We start from the raw sequence: 22,703 nt of genomic DNA, 5'->3' as shown, positions 1-22,703 counted from the left end.
CCTAAGAAAATTTGCCTTACCCAAGTTCACAAAGATTTTCTTCTATGTTTTCTTTAGAAACTTTATAATTTTAGCTCCTGACATTTACTCTGTTTTGAGATAATTCATAAGGTAAGGGTCTAGTGTTATTTTCTTTATTCCAACTGGATATCTAATTGCTCCAGCAACATTGGTTGGAAAGACTGTCTTACCCATTGAATTTCTTTGGCATCTGTTTTAAAAATCAACTGACTACATATGTGTGGGTCTACTTCAGGACTCTCCTGCTTCATTGATCTACATGTCTGTCTTATTGACTTGATTAGTGTAGCTTTATAGTAAGTCTTGAAATCAGGTAGTTTAAGTTCTTCAGCTTTGTTCCTTGTCAAGACTGTTTTGGCTATTCAAATTTCCACACTTATTGTAGAATCAACTTGTCAATTTCTTCAAAAATTCCTGCTGGGGATTTACATGAGATTACATCGAATCTATACTCATTTTGAGAAAAACTGATTTTAACAATATTGAATCTTCCAATCCAAGAATATAAAATTTGTCTACATTTATTTAGGTCTTCTTTCATTGTCCTCAGCAATGCTTCATAGTTTTCAGTATACAGATCTTACATATTTTTTGTTAAATTTGTCCTAAGTATTTCATATTTTTGGCACAATTGTAAGAGGTATTGTTTTCTAATCTCAATTTCCAATTTTTGATTACTAGCATATCAAATATAATTGATTTTAAATTGACTTTGTATCCTGAAAACTTGCTAAACTCCATTTTAGTTCTAGTAGCTTATTTTGATAAATTCCACAAAGACAATTTCCTACAAAGATTATCAATCATGTCATCTAAGAATAAACACGTTTACTTCTTCCTTTTCAATCTGCCTTTTATTTCTTTTCTTGCCATATTACACTAGTGAGGACCTACAGTATTATGTTGAATAGAAGTGGTGAAAACAGACATCCTCTCCTTGTCCTCAGTCTTAGGGGAAAAACATTAATCTTTCACCTTGAAGTCTGCTGGTAGCTGTTTCTATCTTCTGAAAGAGACTGTCGGGAATTGGTATAATTTCTTCATTAAATGTTTGATAGAATTCATCAGTGAAATCATCTGGGTTTGATGCTTCCTGTTTGGAAGGTTATTAATTATTGATTCACTTTCTTTAATAGATACAGGCCTACTCAGATTGTCTGGTTTTGGTGTGAGTTTTGGAAGATTGTATCTTTCAACAAATTGGTCCATTTAATCTAGTTTACCAAATTTGTGAGCACAGAATTGTTCATAGTATTCTGTTATTATCCTTTTAATGTGCATTGGATCTGTAGTGATGTTTACTCTTTCACTTCTGATATTAGTAATTTGTGTTCTCTTTTTTTCTTAATCTGGTTAGAGATTTATTGATTTTATGGGTCTTTTCAAAGAACCAACTTTTGTTTGCATTGATTTTCTCTATTGATTTCCTGTTTTCAATTTCATAGATTTCTTCTCTAATTTTTATTTCTTTTCTTCTGCTTACTTTGGATTTTATTTGATTTCCTTTTTCTAGTTTCCTAAGGTTGAAACTTAGATGATTGATTTTGGGTCTGTCTTCTTTTCTAAAATATGCATTCAATGTTATAAATTTCCCTCTAAGCAGTGCTTTCACTGCATCCCACAAATTTTGATAGGTTGTTTTCATTTACTTAAGAATATTTTTAGGCTTGGCATGGTAGCTCATGCTTATAATCCCAGCACTTTGGGAGTCCAAAGCAGAAGGAATGCTTGAGGCTAGGTGTTTGAGACCAGCCTGGGCAAAATAGCAAGACCTTGTCTTTACAAACAATGAGAAAAATTAGTTGAGCACAGTAGCACACACCTGTAGTCCCAGGTACTGGAGAAACTAAGACAGGAGGATTGCTCGAACCCAGGAATTTGAGGCTGCAGTGAGCTATGATCATGCCACTGCACTCCAGCCTGCGTGACAGAGAAAGACTTTGTATCTAAAAAAATTTTTTTAATTTTAATTTCTCTTGATTTCCTCTTTGACCCATGTGTTATTTAGAAGTGGAAGTGTATTGTTTAATCTCCATGTATTTTGGGACTTTACAGTTATCTTTTCATTTCTAGGTCAATTCCATTGTAATCTGAGAGCAGACATTATATTATTTCTATCCTTTAAATTTGTTAAGGTGTGTTTTATAGCCCAAAATGAGGTCTGTCTTAGTGAATGTTCCATGTGAGCTTGAAAGAATGTGTATTCTGCTGTTGTTAGATAAAGTCATCTATAGATGTTGAATATATATGCAGTTAATTGATGGTGATATTAGATTTACCCATTTCTGATATAGGTGTATTGAAGTCTCCAACTATAATAGTGGATTCATCTATTTTTTCTTGTAGTTATATAAGTTTTTGTCTATTTGTTTTGATGCTCTGTTCTTAGGCATATAACACATTAAGGATTGTGTGTCTTCTTGGAGAATTAACCCCTTTATTATTATGCCCTTCTTTATCATTGATAACTTTCCTTACTTTGAAATGTGCTATCTGAAATAAATATAGCTACTCCTGTTTGCTTTTGATTAGTGTTAGCATGATATATCTTTGTTCATGTGTCTCAGTCCATTTGTGCTGTTATAACAAAATACCACAGATTGTATAATTTATAAAGAACAGAAATTTATTTCCTCATAGTTCTGGGTGCTGGGAAGTCCAAGATCAAGGCACAGGTTCAATGTCTGGTGAGGACTGGGATCTCTGCTTCCAAGATGGTGGTGCCTTGAACACTGTGTCCTCAGATGGAGGAAGGAATGGAAGGGCAAAAGGAGATGAATGCTATTCTTTCCAACCCTTTTTATAAGGTAACTAATCTCATTCATAAGTACTCTGCTCTCATGACTTAATTACCTCATAATCCCACTTTTTTTTTTTTTTGAGACAGTCTCATTCTGTTGCCCTGAGTAGGTTGTTGTGGCATGTCAGCCTAGCTCATAGCAACCTCAAACTCCTGGGCTCAAGTGGTCCTTCTGTCTCAGCCTCATGTGTGACTGGGACTACAGGCCTATACCAGGACACCCAGCTAATTTTATATATATATATATATATATATATATTTAGTAGAGATGGGGTCTTACTCTTGCTCAGGCTGGTCTCAAACTCCTGAGCTTAAGCAGTCCTCCCACCTCGGCCTCCCAGAGTGCTAGCATTACAGGCATGAGCCACCGCACCCAGCCAATCCCATCTCTTAATACTATCACATTGGCAATTAAGTTTCAACATACACACTTTCAGACCACACCACCATCCACTTATTTTTAATCTCTATGTGTCTTTATATTTAAAGTGAATTCTTGCAGATAACATGGTTTTGGGTCTTGTTTTTTGATCCATTGTGACAATCTGTTAATTGGTACATTTAGACTATTGACATTCTAAGTGATCACTGCTAAGAGTTAGATTAATAATTACCATATTTGTTACTGTTTTCTGTGTTTCCCTGGTTTTTATTTTCCTATTTTTGTCTTCTACTTTTTCTGCCCTTTCTAGTTTTAATTGAGGATTTTATATGATTCTATATTCTCTCCTTTCTTAGAGTATCAGTTATACTTTTTTTAAAACTACTTTTTTAGTGGTTGCCCTATATTTTGCAATATACATTTACAGAAAATCCAATACACCCTTCTGAATCTTTCTTTTTTGTTTTTTGAGACAGTCTTGCTCTGTCACCCAGCTAGAGTACAGTGTGTTACCGTCATAGCTCACTGCATCCTCAAATTGGGTTCCAGTGATCCTCCTACCTCAGCCTTCCAAGTAGCTGGGACAATAGGTGCATACTACTGCATGGGGCTAATTTTTCTATTTTTAGTAGAGACGGTCTTGGCCTTGCTCAGGCTGGTCTTGAACTCCTGACTTCAAGAGATACTCCCAGCTGGGCCACCCAAAGTGCTAGGATTACAGGTGTGAGCCATGGTGCTAAGCCTTGGATCTTTTCTTTAGCTGTAAAATGGAATAGATTATCCCTGCTTACCTCACAGAGTTGTTAGGAGGTTTGGATAAATAATATACCTGTACTCTCCACTGTGCTTTCCAAATTACTTATTTCTAGAGGACCTTTAGGTTCTTTCCATCAGTGATTGATTAAAACTTGATCTCAGAAATAAACTTCCAGACCCAGAAGCAAATATGACTGACGACAATTACAGGGTTAATTCCCCAGGTGAATGTCTATTATATTGAGAGACAAAATCCAATCAGGACGAGCAGGTAGCCACCAAGCCATGGGGCCACTGAACTGTTTTGTTTCACCTGCGCAGTGTTTTGGAAAAAAGAAATTAAGTTAAATGCTAATGTTTAGAAGTCAGGATATTTCAGCCAAGGCAGGAGGATCACTTGAAGTCAGGACTTTGAGACCAGCCTGAACAAGAGCAAGACCCCGTGTCTACTAAAAATAGAAAAAAAAATCAGTGGCGCGTGGCGGTGCACGCTTGCAATCCCAGCTACTCGGGAGGCTGAGGCAGGAGGATTGCTTAAGCCCAGGAGTTTGAGATTGCTGTGAGGGAGCCCGGGGAACAGTGCTCTTGTCTCAAAAAAATAAAAATTAAGAACAACTAGAAATCAGGGTATTTCATATTTGGCATTTGGATTTCAGACTTCTGGAAAATGAGAAGACACAGCAACCCGGGGCTCTAATTCCCACAGGACCAGAATCAGCTGGACTGAGTACCTGGCTACCGCTTTAAAAGAGCGAGGGCCCTCGGGGGCAGGCTTGGGCGGGTGAGAGGTGAGGTGTTTAAAGCACTGCAAAAACGGGGGTGTAATAAATGATGACCCGCTTCTTAATTCACCGGGTGGCAAACGGAGGCGGAGGCGCTGACGGAGACCTAGGCTCGTCTAGCTCCCTGCTGCCCGGGGCGCGCAGGCGGCGACCAGAGGACTCAGGGTCGGGAGTTGCGCCGCTGGCGGGAATCTGCGTCCCGCGGACGCGCCCGGCCGGCCGGTGCTGCTTCCTCAGGGCGCCGCTCCCGGGCGGGTCCCCAACCCAGGCGGCGGCGCCGACGGGCGCGGGGCCTCCTCCTGGGCCGCGGGCCGCGCGAACCCGCCAGGGGGCAGCGCCCGCCAGCGCCGGGGGCCCACGGCGGGAAAGCTGGGCGCGCGGGGAGGAGCCGGGGGAGCGGCCCTGAGCTCGCGCGGGACCGAGCCCACGAGAGCGGCCGCCCCGCCCCGCGGCCAATGGGCGCCCGCCGCGCCCTTCTCGCCCCGGCCGCCCGCGCGGCGCCGCGCACTGACTGCGGCCGGCGTCGCCATGGTGCGCGGCAGGGTGTCGCGGCTCGCGGTCAGCGACGTGCGCTTCCCCACGTCGCTGGGGGGCCACGGCTCGGACGCCATGGTAAGCGCCGGCGACGGCCGGGCCGCTGAGGCGCGGGGCCCGCTGAGGCGCGGGCGGGCGGCTCCCAACTCGGGAAGTCGCGTGTTTTGCGAAGTGGGAGGCGGGCATGGGGGGCGGTAGACAGTGTGAGTATCCGAAAACTCCCACGCTCCTGGGTTTTCTTTCTGGTTGGTTTTTTTTCCCCCTTTGCCGCCGTTTAGAATGTCCTGGTTGTACATTTATGATTCACGTTTTGCTGGCAATGATAAAATACATAATATGCAACAACAGCAAGATGGTTTTGTTGGGTCCCCGCCAGTGAACCCCTAGAGTACAGCGCCGGCTGCTTCCGTACCGAGGACTTGGTGGGTCCGCGGTGACGGAGACCAGGGAGCCCGCGGCTGGGCGTTTTGAGTGGGGATCCTGCCCCGCCACAACTTGGCGTGTGACTTAGGGAAGACGCGCTCCTCTCTGGGGCTCTCGGGCCCACCTAGGAGATGAAGGTGTCACAGTCGGGCCGATACACCAAGCGCGTAGTGACTGGGTCCCGTGAGAGGGCAGGACGCCCTTGTGAAACTACCTGCAAACATGGAAATGTTTTGTCACCGTAAGACTTAAGCAAATATCAGTCTTAAGAGATGTAATAAAGTTACTTTGACTCTGGGACTTTGATTCCTACCTAATTGCTGAAGACTTTTTTGCTTACTGAGAACTTCGGAAAGACCTTCTCCCGCCTCCCAAATGCCCCTCCATCCAAATACAGTAGGAGAGTTCTGTGCAGGGTCTTAGGGGGCCTGGTCCCCATTACCCCCTAGTGAGAAACATCAACGTTAGGAAAATGGTCCTGTAGGGAGGAAGGGGGAATGGGGTCAGCCAGGGATCCCCAAGGACTCTGATTCACACCATAATGTTTTACTTCCTAAACTGAGAGGACAGCAGATTGGTGTTCATTACTCTATCTATGCTCTTTATGCATCCATCCAAAATGTTTGACAAAAAAGGCCTCTCATTTAAATGTGCTGAATAAGCAAATTATTAAAGGCAAAAGAATGTCGTTTTTTTCTGAGATTAAGTTCTTCCTGCCTTTTAAAATCCTTATGTGTCCTTTCTTATAGAATATTATGGTAAATGACTTTAAAAAAAATACCCAGTGGGCAAGCCTTCGTGGAACTCCAAGTGTTTGAAATTTTACTGGCTTGTAAATTCCAAACACCTGATCTAGCGCAACTGCTGATGCCCCTCTGAGCCTTAGCAGCTGTGGGTAAGCCACACTCTCTCCAAGCCTAGGTTTCTCATCTGTACGATGAGTGCAATAATCTTCACTTCATACCGGTACATGTAGAGCCTGACAGAGAGAAGACCTTCAATAAGAATTGTGCGTAATTACTATTTACAGATGGGGAAATTGAAACAGAAGGAACTGTGACCTAGACTTGACTTTGTTTGTAAAGTGTTAAGACAGCCTGGTTGACTGTGGAATAATTTAAAAATGGAATATGTCTATGGCTCTGAGTGGTATCTGACCTCAGGGTGAGGGGAGATTATCCGACACCTGTATTGCAAGTTAATAAATAGTTAAGCATTTATCTTCGGGAGATAGGGTGTATGTCATGTGCTGATTCTCAAGTGCCTTCTCTTTTTTTCTTTGAATTTTTTTAATTTTAATCTTTTTTTTTTTTTTTTTTTTTTTTTGCGACAGAGTCTCACTTTGTTCAGGCTAGAGTGAGTGCCGTGGCGTCAGCCTAGCTCACAGCAACCTCAAACTCCTGGGCTTGAGTGATCCTTCTGCCTCAGCCTCCCGAGTAGCTGGGACTACAGGCATGCGCCACCATGCCCGGCTAATTTTTTTATATATATATCAGTTGGCCAATTAATTTCTTTCTATTATAGTAGAGACGGGGTCTCGCTCTTGCTCAGGCTGGTTTTGAACTCCTGACCTTGAGCAATCCGCCCACCTCGGCCTCCCAAGAGCTAGGATTACAGGCGTGAGCCACAGCGCCCGGCCTAATTTTTTTTTTTTTTTTTTTGAGACAGTGTCTCACTTTGTTGCCCAGGCTGGAGTGAGTGCCGGGGCATCAGCCTAGTTCACAGCAACGTCAAACTCCTGGGCACAAGCAGTCCTTCTGCCTCAGCCTCCCGAGTAACTGGGACTACAGGCATGTGCCACCATGCCCGGCTAATTTTTTCTGTATATTTTTAGTTGGCCAATTAATTTCTTTCTATTTATAGTAGAGACAGGGTCTTGCTCTTGCTCAGGCTGGTTTGGAACTCTTGACCTCAAGCAATCCTCCCGCCTTGGCCTTCCAGAATGCTAGGATTACAGGCGTGAGCCACCGCGCCCGGCCTAATTTTAATCTTTTTTGAGACAGAGTGTCTCTCTGTTGCCCAGGCCAGAGTGCTGTGGCGTCAGCCTCACTCATAGCAACCTCGAACTCCTGGGCTCAAGCAATCCTTGTGCCTCAGCCTCCCGAGTAGCTGGGTCTACTGTGAGGGGTCGAGACATTGCATACCTGCAAGGCCCACGCCCCAGTGAAGCCGGGGTCGAGACATTGCACACCTGCAAGGCCCACACCCCAGTGAAGCCAGAACTAACATCCGGCTTCTGGAAACTGTTGCTTGCTTGCCATGGAAACCGTTGCTTGCTTGCTTGATTGCACCAACTTCGCATTGTTCGGACCCCTGTATAGTGGGGCTGCCAGCCAACCAATCATGTTAAAGGTCAATGCATGATCCACGCGTGATCAGCCACTGCATAGCGTATGCACCATAGGGATAAAAGGCACACTGCAACCCCAGTCGGGGTCCTTGCCTGCAAGAGTGACCACTGCGTTGGTGCTCTGGGGCTTGGACCCTGGCTAGCCAGAAAATAAACCTCCTCTTGTGTAATTACATCCTCGATGTCTCTGCTTTTCTGTCCGGTGGGGCTGTGGAAGGTCGATCCCTAACACTACAGGCATGCGCCACGATGCCTGGCTATATTTTTCTATATATTTTTAGTTGTTCCACTAATTTCTTTCTATTTTTAGTAGAGACAGGGGTCTCGCTCTTGCTCAGGCTGGTCTCTAACTCCTGAGCTCAAAGGATCCTCCTGCCTCAGCCTCCCAGAGTGCTATGATTATAGGTGTGAGCCACCATGCCCGGCCTCAAGTGCCTTCTTGATAGAATGTGCTACTTTGCAGTTCTCCATGGTGGTGGCTTCATGCACCCTCATGGCATACTGGGCTACGTTTGGCACTTAGCAGCAGAGTTTGCCTCCCTGATCAGAAGCAGGATATTTTCATGAAGGAGCCCTGAAACTATCCTCAAAATCTCCTAAAGGTTCCTGCTATGGTTTCTTATCCACCTTGTTTTCTAACAAGGAGCACTCAGGCCTGTAGGCATTTACTAGTTGCTCACTTATCCAGGCACTCAGCAAGCTTCCAGAGAGCTGCAGGGCTGTTATGTTAGCTCACAGCCCAGCTCCAGCGGACCCCTGGCCACCTCCCAGCAATGCATTTCCTCTTCTTTTCTCATTGTCTACGAGCTCCCTGGAGTGGCTCTTCGATTCCTCTGTCTCCCCTCCAGCGCCCAGTCCTGTACCCTCGGCAGCTAGAAGATGTCTAGTGTATCACTGAGAAGACTGAAGACAAATGCACCCTCATCCTTCCCTTTATTGACTAAGTCATGTCCTGCTGCAAGGATAATCTATTCTCCTGTGTCCTCCCTCCTTTTCATGACTGCGGAGGCTCCCATTCTCAACCCCGCCCCAGCCTTTTCATCTGCAGCCTCTCCTTTTCCATGGTTCCTTCTCCATTCCACACAGACAGGGCTTCCCCTTTTGGAACAGTCTGCGCTTGGCCCTAACACCTCTCTAGCTGCCTTCTGTGTCTGCCCCTCCTCCCCTAACTCGAAATTACTGCTCCATGCCTGTTGCTGCCGTCCTTTCCGTCTGCTTCCTCCTCAATGTGAAGTCAGCTTCTGTTTCCTTCCTTCTCTTGGAATTGTCCTCGTTATTTCTGCTTCCAGTGTCCTTCAGCCTCAGCTACATTTACGCTGTCTGCTGCCGCCTCTTCCCGCCATCTCTCCGGACCAGTGTCCTGCCTTTCTTACTGCTCCTCCTCCTGACGCTGACCCCTTCTTCCCTCTCTCAGGCTCAGACTCAATGCCTTTCTTGTCTCCCTGCACACTCCTATTAAGGGCCCTTTGCTTGTTCTTGGCTTCCAGTGCCTGCCTTTATGCCAAAGAGCCCCAGATCTCACTTACAGATCTGCCATCTCACCTCAAGTCCGGCTGCCACCTGGACCCTTCCTGTGGGGCTTCTCACCTTCATGCTAAACACAGGCTGTGTAGACCGGAACTCATCATCTTCCACCAGCTGCTGCTCTCTCCCTCTCACCCTTCCGGGCTCGTTCTGCCAGTCACGGGGACTCGACAGCTTCAAGTCACTTTGGGCTCATCTTGTCCTTCTGACCCTCATGACTTTTGGTGAAAGGTGACGTTTTTCTATCACTTCCTTTTTTTGTGACTCAGAAACTTCTGATAGCTCTTTAATTCTTGGCGTTTCCTTCTCAGCCTCATCTCAGCTCCCCCTCAGGAGCCCAGTGGCTTGGCTAAACCTGGTGGTCACCAGCCCTCAACACATTCCAGCCCTTCCTTTGGTTTCCCCTTCTGCTACCCGCACTGCACTGCCACCTCGCCTAAGATGTTCTTCCCTGCCCGGTCCTTTGTGCCCCCTTCCCACTGCCAAAAGTTCCCCTTCCTCGACCCACCAGCTCAGATGCTGACTTCATCATGAAGCCTTCTCCAGCGTCGAGTACATTCAGCCAGTGCTCTCGGCCTGTCTTTCTTAGTCTGCGTCTCTCCCAGGGACTCAGCATGTTCTGCCTTAGATAGAGTTGTTGCAGCCATGCCTCCTCTGTAACTTCCTCTGTGGCGGGCGTGTCTGTACCCCTGCAGCAAGCTGCGCTATCTCTGATACGCAGTTGGTGCTCAGCAATGCCTGGCACTGAATTCCCACCACTGGGCTCTGACACCAGACTCCTGTCCATCATGGTCACCTCCCTGTCCCTCACCCCCACCCACCCTCAAATACGGGGATTTGAATTCTGCCTCCATAACTTACTGTGATATGACTTTGAACAAGTTACTAGACTTCTTTTTTTTTTTTTTTTTTTGGAGACAGAGTCTCGCTTTGTTGCTCAGGCTAGAGTGAGTGCTGTGGCATCAGCCTAGCTCACAGCAACCTCAAACTCCTGGGCTCAAGCGATCCTCCTGCCTCAGCCTCCCAAGTAGCTGGGATTACAGGCATGCGCCACCATGCTGGCTAATTTTTTCTATATATATTAGTTGGCCAATTAATTTCTTTCTATTTTTTAGTAGAGACGGGGCTTGTTCAGGCTGGTTTTTGAACTCCTGACCTTGAGCAATCCGCCCGCCTCAGCCTCCCAGAGTGCTAGGATTACAGGTGTGAGCCACCACACCGCGACTTAGACTTCTTAAAATTCCATTTCCTCCTTTCTAAGATAAGGATGATACCGCCTACTTTATAATATTGTTGTCAGGATTAAATTAAACCATGTAAAGCTCTTAGAATAGTATGCCTGGCACAATTAATATTTTGTAATAATAACAGTAATAAATTGTTTGCCATAACTTTATGCAAAATTCTTCAATAGTTGCATCCTACATCCCTTATTAACACATTCAGATCTTCTGCCTGGGGGGCTGGGCAAGGTGGCTCACACCTGTAATCCTAGCACTTTGGGAGGCTGAGGCAGGAGGATCACTTGAGGCCAGGAGTTCAAGACCAGCCTGAGCAAGAGGGAGACCCCTGTCTCTACTAAAAATAGAAAAAAAAATTTAGCTGGGCAAATAGAAATAGAAAAAAAATTAGCTGGGTGTGGTGGTGCACGCCTGTAGTCCCAGCTACTTGGGATGCTGAGGCAGGAGGATTGCTTGAGCCCAGGAATTGGAGGTTGCTGCGAGCTAGGCTGATGTCATGGCACTCTAGCCCAGGCAACAGAGCGAGACTTTGTCTCAAAAACAAAGCAGATCTTCTGCCTTGTTTTCTGAGATCTCTGTTATCTGACCCCATGCTACCTATCTGATTTTGTGCCCTCACGGGCCTTTTGTTTCTCTCTTCTGCAAAGGCCTCTGGATTTCGTATAGCTCCCCTTCCTGGTGCTTTCATCTGCCTCTTTGTCCCCTCAGGAATTCCCTCAAGTTCTACTTCCTCTTTGCTCTTCCTCCACCTTGAACGTCGGTGCTACTTACAAGCACCCATGCTTCAGCACACAACCTTGTACTCTTAGCTTGTTCTCACTTGGTTCTGTGAGTTAGCTTTTTCTCCCCACTGTATGATAAATTTCTGGATACAGACTTGTATTTAAAAGAAAAAAACTCTGCATCTCCCACGTCAATAAGTGGCATTGAGTTTTGTAACAGTTGATCAATAAACACTTATCAAAATACTGTTTGATAGTAGAAAGTTAACACATTGCCACACTAGAAAAAATTTTTTTTTCCTTGGGGCATGGTGTTTTATTACTAAAATATAGAATAGAAACTTTGAAAACAAAATGATCCATTCTAATTTAATGAAAATTTGTTATTTTTTATTGTTTTCTGTGTGTGACTTATATGCTCCCAAGGTGGAGAGGTGTGAATTACATATGCTTCATGAGGCCCCGGGCTCAAAACTAGTGTGAGTTAAATACAACTCATGTGGCTTTAATGTGTTAAAATAACATAAAATAAAACAAAAAAAATGAGTTAATTGGTCTCAAAGCTTTACTTCTTCATTTTTCTTTAGTCGTCTCCTCTGAACTTATCCCATTGTATTTTCAGCTCTGCTATAAACTGCTGCAAGGGAAATCAGTCCAATTTCATGTAAGAGCTTCCTGTTTCGACAGTACGATCAAAGTCGAAAAAAAAAAAAAAAAAAGAGCTTCCTGAAACCTTGGCTTCTTCAATGTAAAGCTACTTGTAAATGTAACTCTATTCAAAGAACTGACACAGCTAGCTGAGAGCGAAAACTTCTGGATTTAAAATCAAACCTCAATTTTTGACTCAAGTGCACTTGTTGTAATAATTTGGATCCTCCAGGAGGGCATCCTTTTGTCCATTCAGAGCTCCTGTGTTCTTTTTTTTTGGAGACAGAGTCTCGCTTTGTTGCCCAGGCTAGAGTGAGTGCCATGGCGTCAGCCTAGCTCACAGCAACCTCAAACTCTTGGGCTCAAGCAATCCTTCTGCCTCAGCCTCAACTCTTGCTCAGGCTGGTTTCGAACTCCTGACCTTGAGCAATCTACCTGCCTCGGCCTCTCAGAATGCTAGGATTACAGGTGTGAGCCACCGCGCCTGGCCAGAGCTCCGGTGTTCTTTGGGGTACACCAATGGTTCTGTCAATTGGAACTCTTCTTGCATAGCCCCTGAGGCACTGTCTGTCCTTATGTGAGGTCACTCTCATGGTTATTTTCTGGTTTCTCATGTTTGCCTTGCTTGGGTTGGGGGCATCTCTCCTGCAGCACACAGACCCCGACTACTCGGCTGCCTATGTCGTCATAGAGACGGATGCGGACGATGGACTCAAGGGATATGGAATTACCTTCACTCTGGGAAAAGGCACTGAAGTTGGTGAGTTGACAATTCCCTTATGGTTCCAGAATGGTTAATTTTCACTTAGATTTCAGTTCTGACCTTTAATTTTTTCTCTGTACACTACTCAAAGTGAGTAAAAACGGTGTTTCGTGGTTTGTTATTTATTTTGCTGGGAGAAATTAGAAAGTAGCAGAGTTTAGCCTTTCTCCTTGCAGTCATCTATAGACTGGTGCTAGAAAATCCTTGGATCTGTCTCAGATGATAACTATGAGGATGTTATTCACCTGCTTTTAGCCCTCGGCCACTGTAGAATATTTATAACCTGAAATAGCTGAGTAACCCACAGTGATGAGAGGGAGATGTGAGCTTATGTAGCAAGCTTACTGTTGTGTGCACAATCTACTCGCTTTGCAAAACATTTCAACTTTTGGAGTTGGTTTCTACTTCACTTAATTTCATGGCAGAAAAGGCCTTTGGCCCTGCCCAATCTCCGAGGTCTCGTCTGGAAAAGAGCAGACTCTTTAGGGTACCCACTGAGCCATGTATAAGTCGTTCTTTTTTCTTTCAGTTTTCTTATACTGAAGAGACTGAATATAATGTCACTCTTCTCAGAGCAGGGTGAGATCTCAGTGGTGATCTTGGGCTCACTCATTTTTTAGAGATAAGGAAACTGGTCTAGACAGCTACTTAGCAAGTCACAACAGAACCTCCTGACTGCCCGAAGCACTTTCTCTTCAGGACTTTTATTTATTTATTTATTTATTTGTTTGTTTGTTTGTTTGTTTATTTTTGAGACAGAGTCTCACTCTGTTGCCCAAGCTAGAGTGCCGTGGCTTCAGCCTAGCTCACAGCAACCTCAAACTCCTGGGCTCAAGTGATCCTGCTGCCTCAGCCTCCTGAATAGCTGGGACTACAGGCATGCTCCACCATGCCCGGCTAATTTTTCTATGTATCTTTAGTTGCCCAATTAATTTCTTTGTTTTTTTAGTAGATATGGGCTCTCACTCTTTCTCAGACTGGTTTTGAACTCCTGACCTTAAGCAATCCTCCTGCCTCGGCCTCCCAGAGTGCTAGGATTACAGGCGTGAGCCACCACGCCTGGACTCTTTAGAACTTTTAAGTGCAACTTTTCTTGAATACATACTATGTGTGCATGGTTCAAAATTCAAGAAGTCCATAAAGGTGACCTTTGCCAGATCAGTTTTAAGAAATCATTAGGAGCCAAAGCCAAGTGATCATAGATTGAAGAGTAAGGGTCTGGAAAGGAGGGAAAAAGATTCTCTAACTTTGCTCGTGATGGGAGGCAGACCTCTCCCCTGGATATTTGCCCTCTCGATAGTTGTAGAATAAAAATCTTGCCCAACTGAGAGATTTTAATATTGTCAAGCAGATAAAAGAAGCATGAGTATGTGTGCGTGCGTGCATGTGTGTATGTGAATGACAAGGGAACCTTTCTTGAACTTTCACTGGATCCTATTGCAGCTCTTCTTGGGGCTGGTGGTCAGCCATACAACAGGTCAGTCCTTCACAGACTCCTCTTGAGTGCTCCTACGTATCAGGTGCTCTGCCGGGCACCCAGAGAAGTAATTTTAAAAAGAGAGAGCGATACAGAAGACATACAAGGAGCACACAACTTAATGCAGAAACAGACATAAAAGAAATGATCATAGTGCAGAATTACTGCACTATGAGAATACTGTGTGAGAATTACTGGTTTTAAAAAGTGTGTACAAGTTACACAGAGAGAAGGGATTTCTTCACTCTGTCCAGGAAGCTCAGGGAAGGTTTCAGAGCAGCAGTAGTGCTTTGAGGTGAGTCTTGAAGAATAAATAGAAATTTATCAGGCAGATAGAGGAGACTAGGCTGTGATTCAGTCCCTCCTTCCCCACCATTAAGTCAATAATTTACTGTTACAGTTTTCCCCAAAGTAGTAACTGCCGACCAAGATAGATTTGTGAGCTGTGTTTCAGCCTATTCTGCGACTTTAATTGTCCCCTGGCTGTAAGTTGAGTACTTTATGAAGCTTCTGTCTTTCTCCATACTGCAAACCCTACAGCATGGCCCTCAAAGGTAGCATAAAACTCAGGGAACTTACAAAATATATTATGGGATAGGCCATTGGAACCACTCTCTGTTAACAGCCGAGACTTTGAACTTTGCTGACTTAGGCACACATAGAGGGACCCAGAGCACTGACACAGATAAGCAGCTCTTCTGGGATGGTAGCCAAGCTCAGGGCTTGTGACCTTTACTGACCCTCCTTCTCCTCTCCCAGCCCCACCCAGCTGTCCTGGTGGACGACTCGGGCAGGAGTAAATCAATATCCATCTCTTCATCACTTTAATAAATGGCTCTTGTGTGCTAATGATGTTGGCTTCCGCCTTTTTCAGACCACAACATGACAGGACCCATTTTAACTTTAACCTTGCTACATATTTCAGGTGACTCACTGAGGTCTCACTAAATGTATTACTCGGCACTCGTGCTAAAGATGAAAAATTCCATTAGCTCATCCTGGTTCTCCTGTGGCCTTTATTAGCTTACCTAATCATTCTTTTATGATAAAATAAAAAAAAAAACCCAGAAAAGAGGAAAATAATGCTCTCTTTCCTACTGTGGAGAGAGTGCTCCTGTGCTTGTGTGTGTGTGTGAGAGAGAGAGAGAGGGAGAGAGATAGAAAGACAGAAGGTTGTTTTTTAAATGTATAGAATAGACCAGTGTGGGGTTTTTTTGTTGTTGTTCCCACAAGCCTGCCTATGTTCCCAGCATGCTGTGGGGTTCCCAGAAGCCCTCAGGAAGTAGGGCCTCCCGTCCCCATGCACCCATGTTCCCAGCATGCCCTGGGGTTCCCAGAAGCCTTCAGCAAGCAGGATCTCCCCTCCCAACCCCAGGGCCTCCCATGCCTACACACTTGTGATCCCAGCATCCACTGTAGGTTTTTGTTGGGTATTTTTTAACTCATGTTTTTGTTAAATTTACTTAACTATTATAATATTCATTTTCTCCTCCTTTGTTTATGGATTTTTTTAACACTTTTATTTTTTAGAGCAGTTTTAGGGTTGCAGCAAAATAGAGTTGAAGTTAAAGAGATTTCCCATATACCCCTGTCCACACACATGCCCGGCCTCCCACACTATCAGCGTTCCCCACAGAATGAACCATTGGTTACAATTGACACGCCATAATCACCCTAAGTCCATAGTTTATAATAGGTTTACTCTTGGTGTTGTACATTCTGTGGGTTTGGACATGTGTAATGACATGTACAATGTAGACCAATTTAGTTATTTTAAAAAAGTAGGAAAAAGAGGTGAAAAAGGAAGAATTTTTAAGTAGACCAAAAAAAAAAAGCTATATGGGCTCATGTCACCACTAAGGCTCAGACACCCCCAGGCCATCCAGAGGCTTTACTGAATGTCCTTCCAGTGCTGGAGGGTCCCAGGGAATTCAGGTCTCTGGGAAGATAGAGTCACAAGAGAAAACCCTTGGATTGAGTCAGCAATAAGCTGCCTTCAAGGGCCAGTTTTTTCCAGATGAATTTCCCACCCGTCCCATCACACATGCAAACCTGAAGTGGCCTGTTCTCCACACTGGAGTCAGACACCACAACCCAAATTTCTACTGAGTGTAGCACATTTTAGTTAACTTCTTACAGTAGCCTCATGTTGAGCAAGGAAAATCCACATTCTATAGATGAATGAATATATTAGTGCTACTTGCGCACTTAGAGCCATAAATTATGAGATCACCACTTGTTATCGTCATGCAAACAAGAGGTGTGCTTCAGTCAGGGATTTATAGCAACAAATCCAAGAGACCGAGTTTTGATGTAGAGAATAATATATTCCTATGAGTCACTGATTTACTCTGCAGGTTTTCTTTAATCCAAGAGCTTGACCATCAAGGCGTGAAGAGAATTCTGTCTCCTCACAATTCTAGGGAATGAATAAACGGAATGGAATGATGGTGTATGCCAAAAGCCCTAGAACCTGAAATGGCTGGTTTAGCCCTAATTGCTACATCCAATAGCAAGTCCACAGCCATCTGAGAGTTGTCCCACACAGAGGCCAGACCTGTCCTAAGAGCATATGGTTCTACTTTCAAAATGTCTTTCCCATAGGATCTGATTACACCTCTACAACCATCCTATTAAATGACCTAAAAATTTTACTATTGAAGGAATGGCAACACCAAACAAGTTTATCAAAACGTTTTATAATAAATTATTTGTTTTGAAGCTAAGTTATTTTGGTCACACACACATAGACTAGATGTTTTCTGGTTTGGGCAAAGAATCGAGGGTCTTTCCCATATTATTTGTTACTTATTCTTCATCTTAAGTAGCACAATAAATTAGCCTTTTAAAGTAAAACACCAAACATGAAATAATTGGTAATGCTGACCCAAATTAAGTTTAACCTTCCAACTACTTATTAAAAATGTAGTATATCACAAGTAAATCAATAGTGAGAAATGTAATATTTGTGAAAATGTTTCATGGACTTTAACATTTTATATTTAAACATTATGCTAATTGTAAATTCATAATTTAATTTATTTTTATTTTTATGTTTTTGAGATAAGGTCTCACTCCGTTGCCAGGGATAGAGTGTAGCATCATCATAGCTCACTACAACCTCACACTTCTGGGCCCAAGTGGCCCTCCTGCCTCAGCCTCCCAAGTAGCTGGGACTACAGGAGTGCCACACCTGGCTAATATTTCTATTTTTTTGTAGAGACAGATCTCACTCTTGCTCAGGCTGGTCTCAAACTCCTGACTTCAAGCAATCTTCCAGCCTGGGCCTCCCAACATGCTAGGATTATAGGCATGAAACACTGATAAGGAAAACCCCCATCTATTACTTAGCACATCAGCCACCTGAGACCCCTTCACGGAAGACCCGCGTCAGCATATTAACCTATTACCTGGCCCGGCAACTAACCTATTACATGGTGCATCAGCATAACACTAAACCTATTACCTGACACTTCAACTAAACTGCTAGAGCTGATACCCCACCCCTGGGACCACCTCAACTTAATAAAAGTGGGAAAAATCGGGTATACGGGGCTCGTAACTTGGTGGTGAGACCCCTCTGAGCCTGCCACCACTCAGTTTGTCCTCGGAACCACTCGCTGTAACACCACCACACCCAGCCTCATTTAATCTTTAATAGTGTGTTATATTGTTAATTCATGGCATTTTCTATATTTGTCAATAATGGAAAGATTTCTTTTCTCTTCTTTTTTTAATTCTGTAAATCAAGGCTGGGTATGGTGGCTCATGCCTGTAATTCTAGTGCTTTGAGAGGCTGAAGCAGGAGGATCACTTGAGCCCAGGATTTCGAGGTTGTAGTGAGCTATGATCATGTTCCAGTCTGAGTGACAGAGCAAGACTCTGTCTCTTAAAAAAAGAGTTTTCTTATTTCTTAGGAATAAGAAGAGACTTAGAAAATAAGTTTTCTTATTTCTTATTAAGAAATAATTTCTTATTTCTTAGGTAGGATGAACTACCATGAGTTGTCTTTTGATCTGATTGTTCAAACACTTTACAAAGTGAATAGGAAGATAATTTGGGAACATTATTTAAACCTGCAGATCAAAGGTTGTTGTTCAGTGACAACTAATCAAAATGTGTTTCCTCTATTCAGGAAATTTAGCTCAGTATGTGGATTATTAGCTATTCTATTTATGTGATATTTGTTATGACAACCACAGAAGACATATTTGTAGCAGTTTTAAAAAGCATATACCGGCCAGGCGTGGTGGCTCATGCCTGTAATCCTAGCACTCTGGGAGGCCAAGGCAGGCGGATTGCTTGAGGTCAGGAATTCAAAACCAGCCTGAGTAAGAGCGATACCCCATCTCTACTATAAATAGAAAGAAATTAATTGGCCAACTAATATATACATAGAAAAAATTAGCCAGGCATGGTGGCACTTGCCTGTAGTCCCAGCTACTCGGGAGGCTGAGGCAGGAGGATTGCTTGAGCCCAGGAGTTTGAGGTTGCTGTGAGCTAGGCCGATGCCACGGCACTCACTCTAGCCTGGGCAACAAAGTGAGACTCTGTCTCCAAAAAAAAAACAAAAAAGCATAGACCTTTTACATTTAAATTTTTTTCATAAAATGTTCACATTAGTTTGTGGTGTTTTCATGTCTAAATTTATTGACTTTGTATTCAAACATAAACAAGAAGTAAATCCTTTTTTAATAGTTGTCTGTGCTGTGAATGCTCTCGCCCACCATGTGCTTAACAAGGACCTCAGGGACATTGTTGGTGACTTCAGAGGCTTCTACAGGCAGCTCACAAGTGATGGGCAGCTCAGATGGGTAAGAGACCTATTTTATAAAATGCTTTTATAAGTAGTATTACTAAGGTCTAAGTTGTCCATGGATAGCAACAAATGTGAAAGTAGAGATGGGTATACAATTTTGAAGTAAAACGTTTTATTCAGATAAATAAGAGCTTGAGCCATTTAAATCATCAGTGTTTTAAGCTGATCAACTCCCATCTATAAGACTTGAATCTAATGTATTTGGCTTCTGAGAGCTATCTCTGCTCTTAAGTACCTTATCTCACACTCCCTAAGTTGGAAAACGTGGTCTAGTGGATAATACTGAATGGATAGCCTTGTTTTGAGAGATAATGTGAGTAGTACTGGAGATGCAGGGGGAGGTTTTTAGGGAGAGAAACATAAAAAAAGAGCAAAGTTGAAAAGATGGACGCCCACAGCACCTGTTATGTGTGTAGGTTGGCATTTGAACTGTCAGTTCAAGGCATGAAAACATGAGGCTCTAGAGAAAAGATTCTACCACAGTAAGATAACTCTAATAACCTGGACTTTGCCTTTGTCTCATGATGCCAGGTTTATCTTTTCTTAACTCTGCTTGGCTTCCTGTCCACGCACAGAGAAGGGCATAGGCGAATGCACTTACCATATTGCCTTAGATTTCATTTTTGACTTTTTGCAGAGCAAGTTAAACTGCCCTTGAGAGGTGTCACCTTGAAGAAGTTCCTACTAGCTGAATCTGGGACAATTGAAGCATCAAAATAAATATGATAGTAATGGCTTATAACCTATTGAATAAAATAAGAATTCACAAGCACATTCAGATAATAAACAAGAAGGGAAACTCATCATTACAGTAGAATACAAACTAATAAATATAAGGGAAATGATAACATTAGAAAATCACCATATTGCAGCCAGCACAGCTGTAATTGATTGAGGCCAGAGTCATCAATGGATGCTCAGATTTGGGGGCAATAGTCACTTCTTTATTTAGAAAAGGAAATGGTAACCTCACAGTGGAGACAGCAAATGGACACTAACTTACCCAAGTGGTAAAAGTTAATAACCCTAATAATGTTAATAAAACAAAAAGATATCATCACTTATGTAGTATTTATGCCAAAAAGTACATAACCTGAATCTAATCATGAAGGAAGTCCAGACCAACCCAAATTGAAGGATGCTGTATAGTCAACTGCCTATATACTCTTTAGAAATGTCAATAACATTAAAGTAGAAGAAGAAAAATTGTTCTAGGTAAAAAGACACGAGGGACATGACAACTAAATGCAATATGTGATCCTGGGTGGGATACAGATTAGGGTAAAATAAAGTATATTATTGGGAAAATTGGCAACATTTGAATATGGACTGCCTTTTACATAGTAGTGCTCTATCAATGTCATATTTCCTGAATGCCATCATTGTACTATGGCTATGTTAGATGATGTCTTCATTTTTAGGAACTAGACACTGAAGCATTTCGGGTTAAAAGAACATGGTATTGCAACTTTACTTTCAAATGGTTCAGAAAAAAGAATGTGTGTGTGTACACATATAAATAGAGGAAAAGACAGAAATTGTTCCTGCTAGTTCTGCTACTCTTGTGTAAGTCAGAAACTGGTTTTTAGAAACCTTAACCTTTAGGTGAGTTTCTATGCTGCCCTTTAATTCTTGACATGTGTCCCTAGCTAGAAGACCTAACTGTCTTTTCCATTTCTAAGTGCTGTTGTGCTTTGCTTCCCAACCAGATTGGTCCAGAGAAAGGCGTGGTGCATCTGGCAACGGCGGCTGTTCTCAACGCGGTGTGGGACCTGTGGGCCAAGCAGGAGGGAAAGGTGACTCATCTCACCGCCACCCCTGTGGCCCGGGAGCAGCAGGCACTGCCTTCCTCTATCACCAGCCATCTAGAAAGACAAACACAGAGCAGGCCCCCAAGAGGAAATACAGAGAATCGCTTTGATTTCTTTCTTCCCAGAAAGATACTGGTAGTAGTTAGGAAACTGTAGGCGCAGGAGAAAGAAGAGGGACAGTGGAAGGCACAGGCAGCCTGAGAGCAAAGGCGGGTGGGTGGACCAGATGTCTGACACACAGAGTTGTCACTAGCTCATTTACTGTTAGGAGAAAAATGGGTTCTTCACACACACATTTTACAAATCTTTTTTTTTTTTTTTTTCTTCAAGCCTCTCTGGAAGTTGCTTGTGGACATGGTAAGTAGAATCCTTAATATTGCAGCTGTTTCTGTAAATGAAATTTACGGGATTCCATGGGTTACCTGCCTTTTGAAAATCAGCAAATATATTCAGGATTGTCTATTGATCACTGTAGTGGTGATAAACAAAAAAACAAAACCCCCCAGTAAAATACGGTATTACTTTCCTAATATTAGACAGACAGATGGCTGTGCTCATGCAGGTGGTGCAGCGGGGCGCCTCCCCCCAATCTGTAACACGTGGTGCCAATTCCCCGAGCCTCCGCTTCCTAACTGTGAAAAGAGAGTCGTCATAACTTCTCAAAGAACCTCCTAGAGTTAAAGACCAAATGAGAAAAGTGCTTCATAAATTCTGGAAAGCAACATGTTACTATTAAGATATCACAGTGGGTCATGTTGACTCCAAAAGCACTCTCAGACTGTTACAGTCCCTGCCAGACGGTTCCAGCAGGGAAAGAGCTTAACACTGAGTTCTAAAGATACGCACTTGGCTGTTTTCTTTCCCCTTGGCCTATTTATAGCAGGGACGAGCACCTGGCTGCTGAGAAGGAAAAAACTCAGAGCAAGTTAAAGGGGGAGTGAGCTTCAGACCGGGGCAGGGCTGGCTTGAATCTGGGCTTCATAACTAAGTAGCTGAGTGACCTTGAGCATGTGACTTGTCCACTCTGAGCTTCAGCTGCCTCGGTGCCTTGGATGGTTGCCAAAACCCTGGTCCACGAATGAAGGCCATTGTTATTAACTGGCAGCAAAATTAATCAAAAACAAGGAACACCACGGCCTTGAGGACTGTTGGGCCAGTAGACCTCGCTCCTCCCCTAGAGGACAGTGAAGACAGTGAAGTCACGTTGTCTCTCTGACGTGCCTGAGGGTGGCCTGGGGGCCATTGGAAGGGGAAGGATGTGGACATCTCGAGCTGCAGTCCAAGCTCAAGGTCAGCTGTTCACAGAGGTGCAGGAGGCGAATGGGAATGATCAGTGACCAAAAGGGAATGATCTGAGGGCCACCAGAAAGGTGCCAGAGATCCCACCTGTGGACTTCCTGTTTTGGGGATCCTGTTCCCTGTTTCAATGCCAACACTCTTAAAAGAAGCAGAATGTCAGGACCAAAAGAGCTTTTAAGACTTTTGACAGGCCGGGCACAGTGGCTCATGCCTGTAATCCCAGAAGTTTGGGAGGCTGAGGCAGGAGTTTCACTTGAGCCCAAGAGTTCAAGACAAGCCCAAGCAGCATAGTGAGAGCCTGTCTCTACAAAACAATAGAAAAATTAGCCAGAAATGGTGGTACACACCTGT

General features: G+C 43.7%; 1 protein-coding gene and 2 long non-coding RNA genes across 4 annotated transcripts in view; 2 read left to right on the top strand and 1 right to left on the bottom strand.

The window, feature by feature from the left end:
- The window catches only part of LOC142861627 (uncharacterized), a 355,037-nt gene that overhangs the window by 253,580 nt on the left and 78,754 nt on the right, over nt 1-22,703 (top strand). The window lies entirely within an intron of this gene.
- ENOSF1 (enolase superfamily member 1) overlaps nt 5,180-22,703 on the top strand; it is a 30,089-nt gene continuing 12,565 nt past the window's right edge. The window contains exons 1-5 of one of the 2 annotated variants that reach the window (XM_012746239.3): nt 5,183-5,353; nt 12,835-12,943; nt 19,122-19,237; nt 20,952-21,038; nt 21,384-21,410. In XM_012746239.3, coding sequence (XP_012601693.1) covers nt 5,270-5,353; nt 12,835-12,943; nt 19,122-19,237; nt 20,952-21,038; nt 21,384-21,410 — 423 coding nt within the window. In that variant the 5' untranslated portion in view covers nt 5,183-5,269. Of the gene's footprint in view, nt 5,354-12,834; nt 12,944-19,121; nt 19,238-20,951; nt 21,039-21,383; nt 21,411-22,703 lie in introns of both variants that reach the window. The other variant, XM_075993613.1, reaches the window with a different exon arrangement.
- Nucleotides 5,614-9,947, bottom strand: LOC142861571 (uncharacterized). The gene is made up of 2 exons (XR_012912803.1): nt 9,591-9,947; nt 5,614-5,912 (listed from the first exon to the last, which is right to left on the bottom strand). It is a non-coding gene; the product is annotated as an uncharacterized LOC142861571 (long non-coding RNA).

This window comes from Microcebus murinus, chromosome 17, assembly GCF_040939455.1.
Source record: "Microcebus murinus isolate Inina chromosome 17, M.murinus_Inina_mat1.0, whole genome shotgun sequence".
Lineage (NCBI taxonomy): Eukaryota > Metazoa > Chordata > Mammalia > Primates > Cheirogaleidae > Microcebus > Microcebus murinus.
Note: the sequence above shows the minus strand (reverse complement) of the source record. Positions and strands in the feature narration are given on the sequence as shown.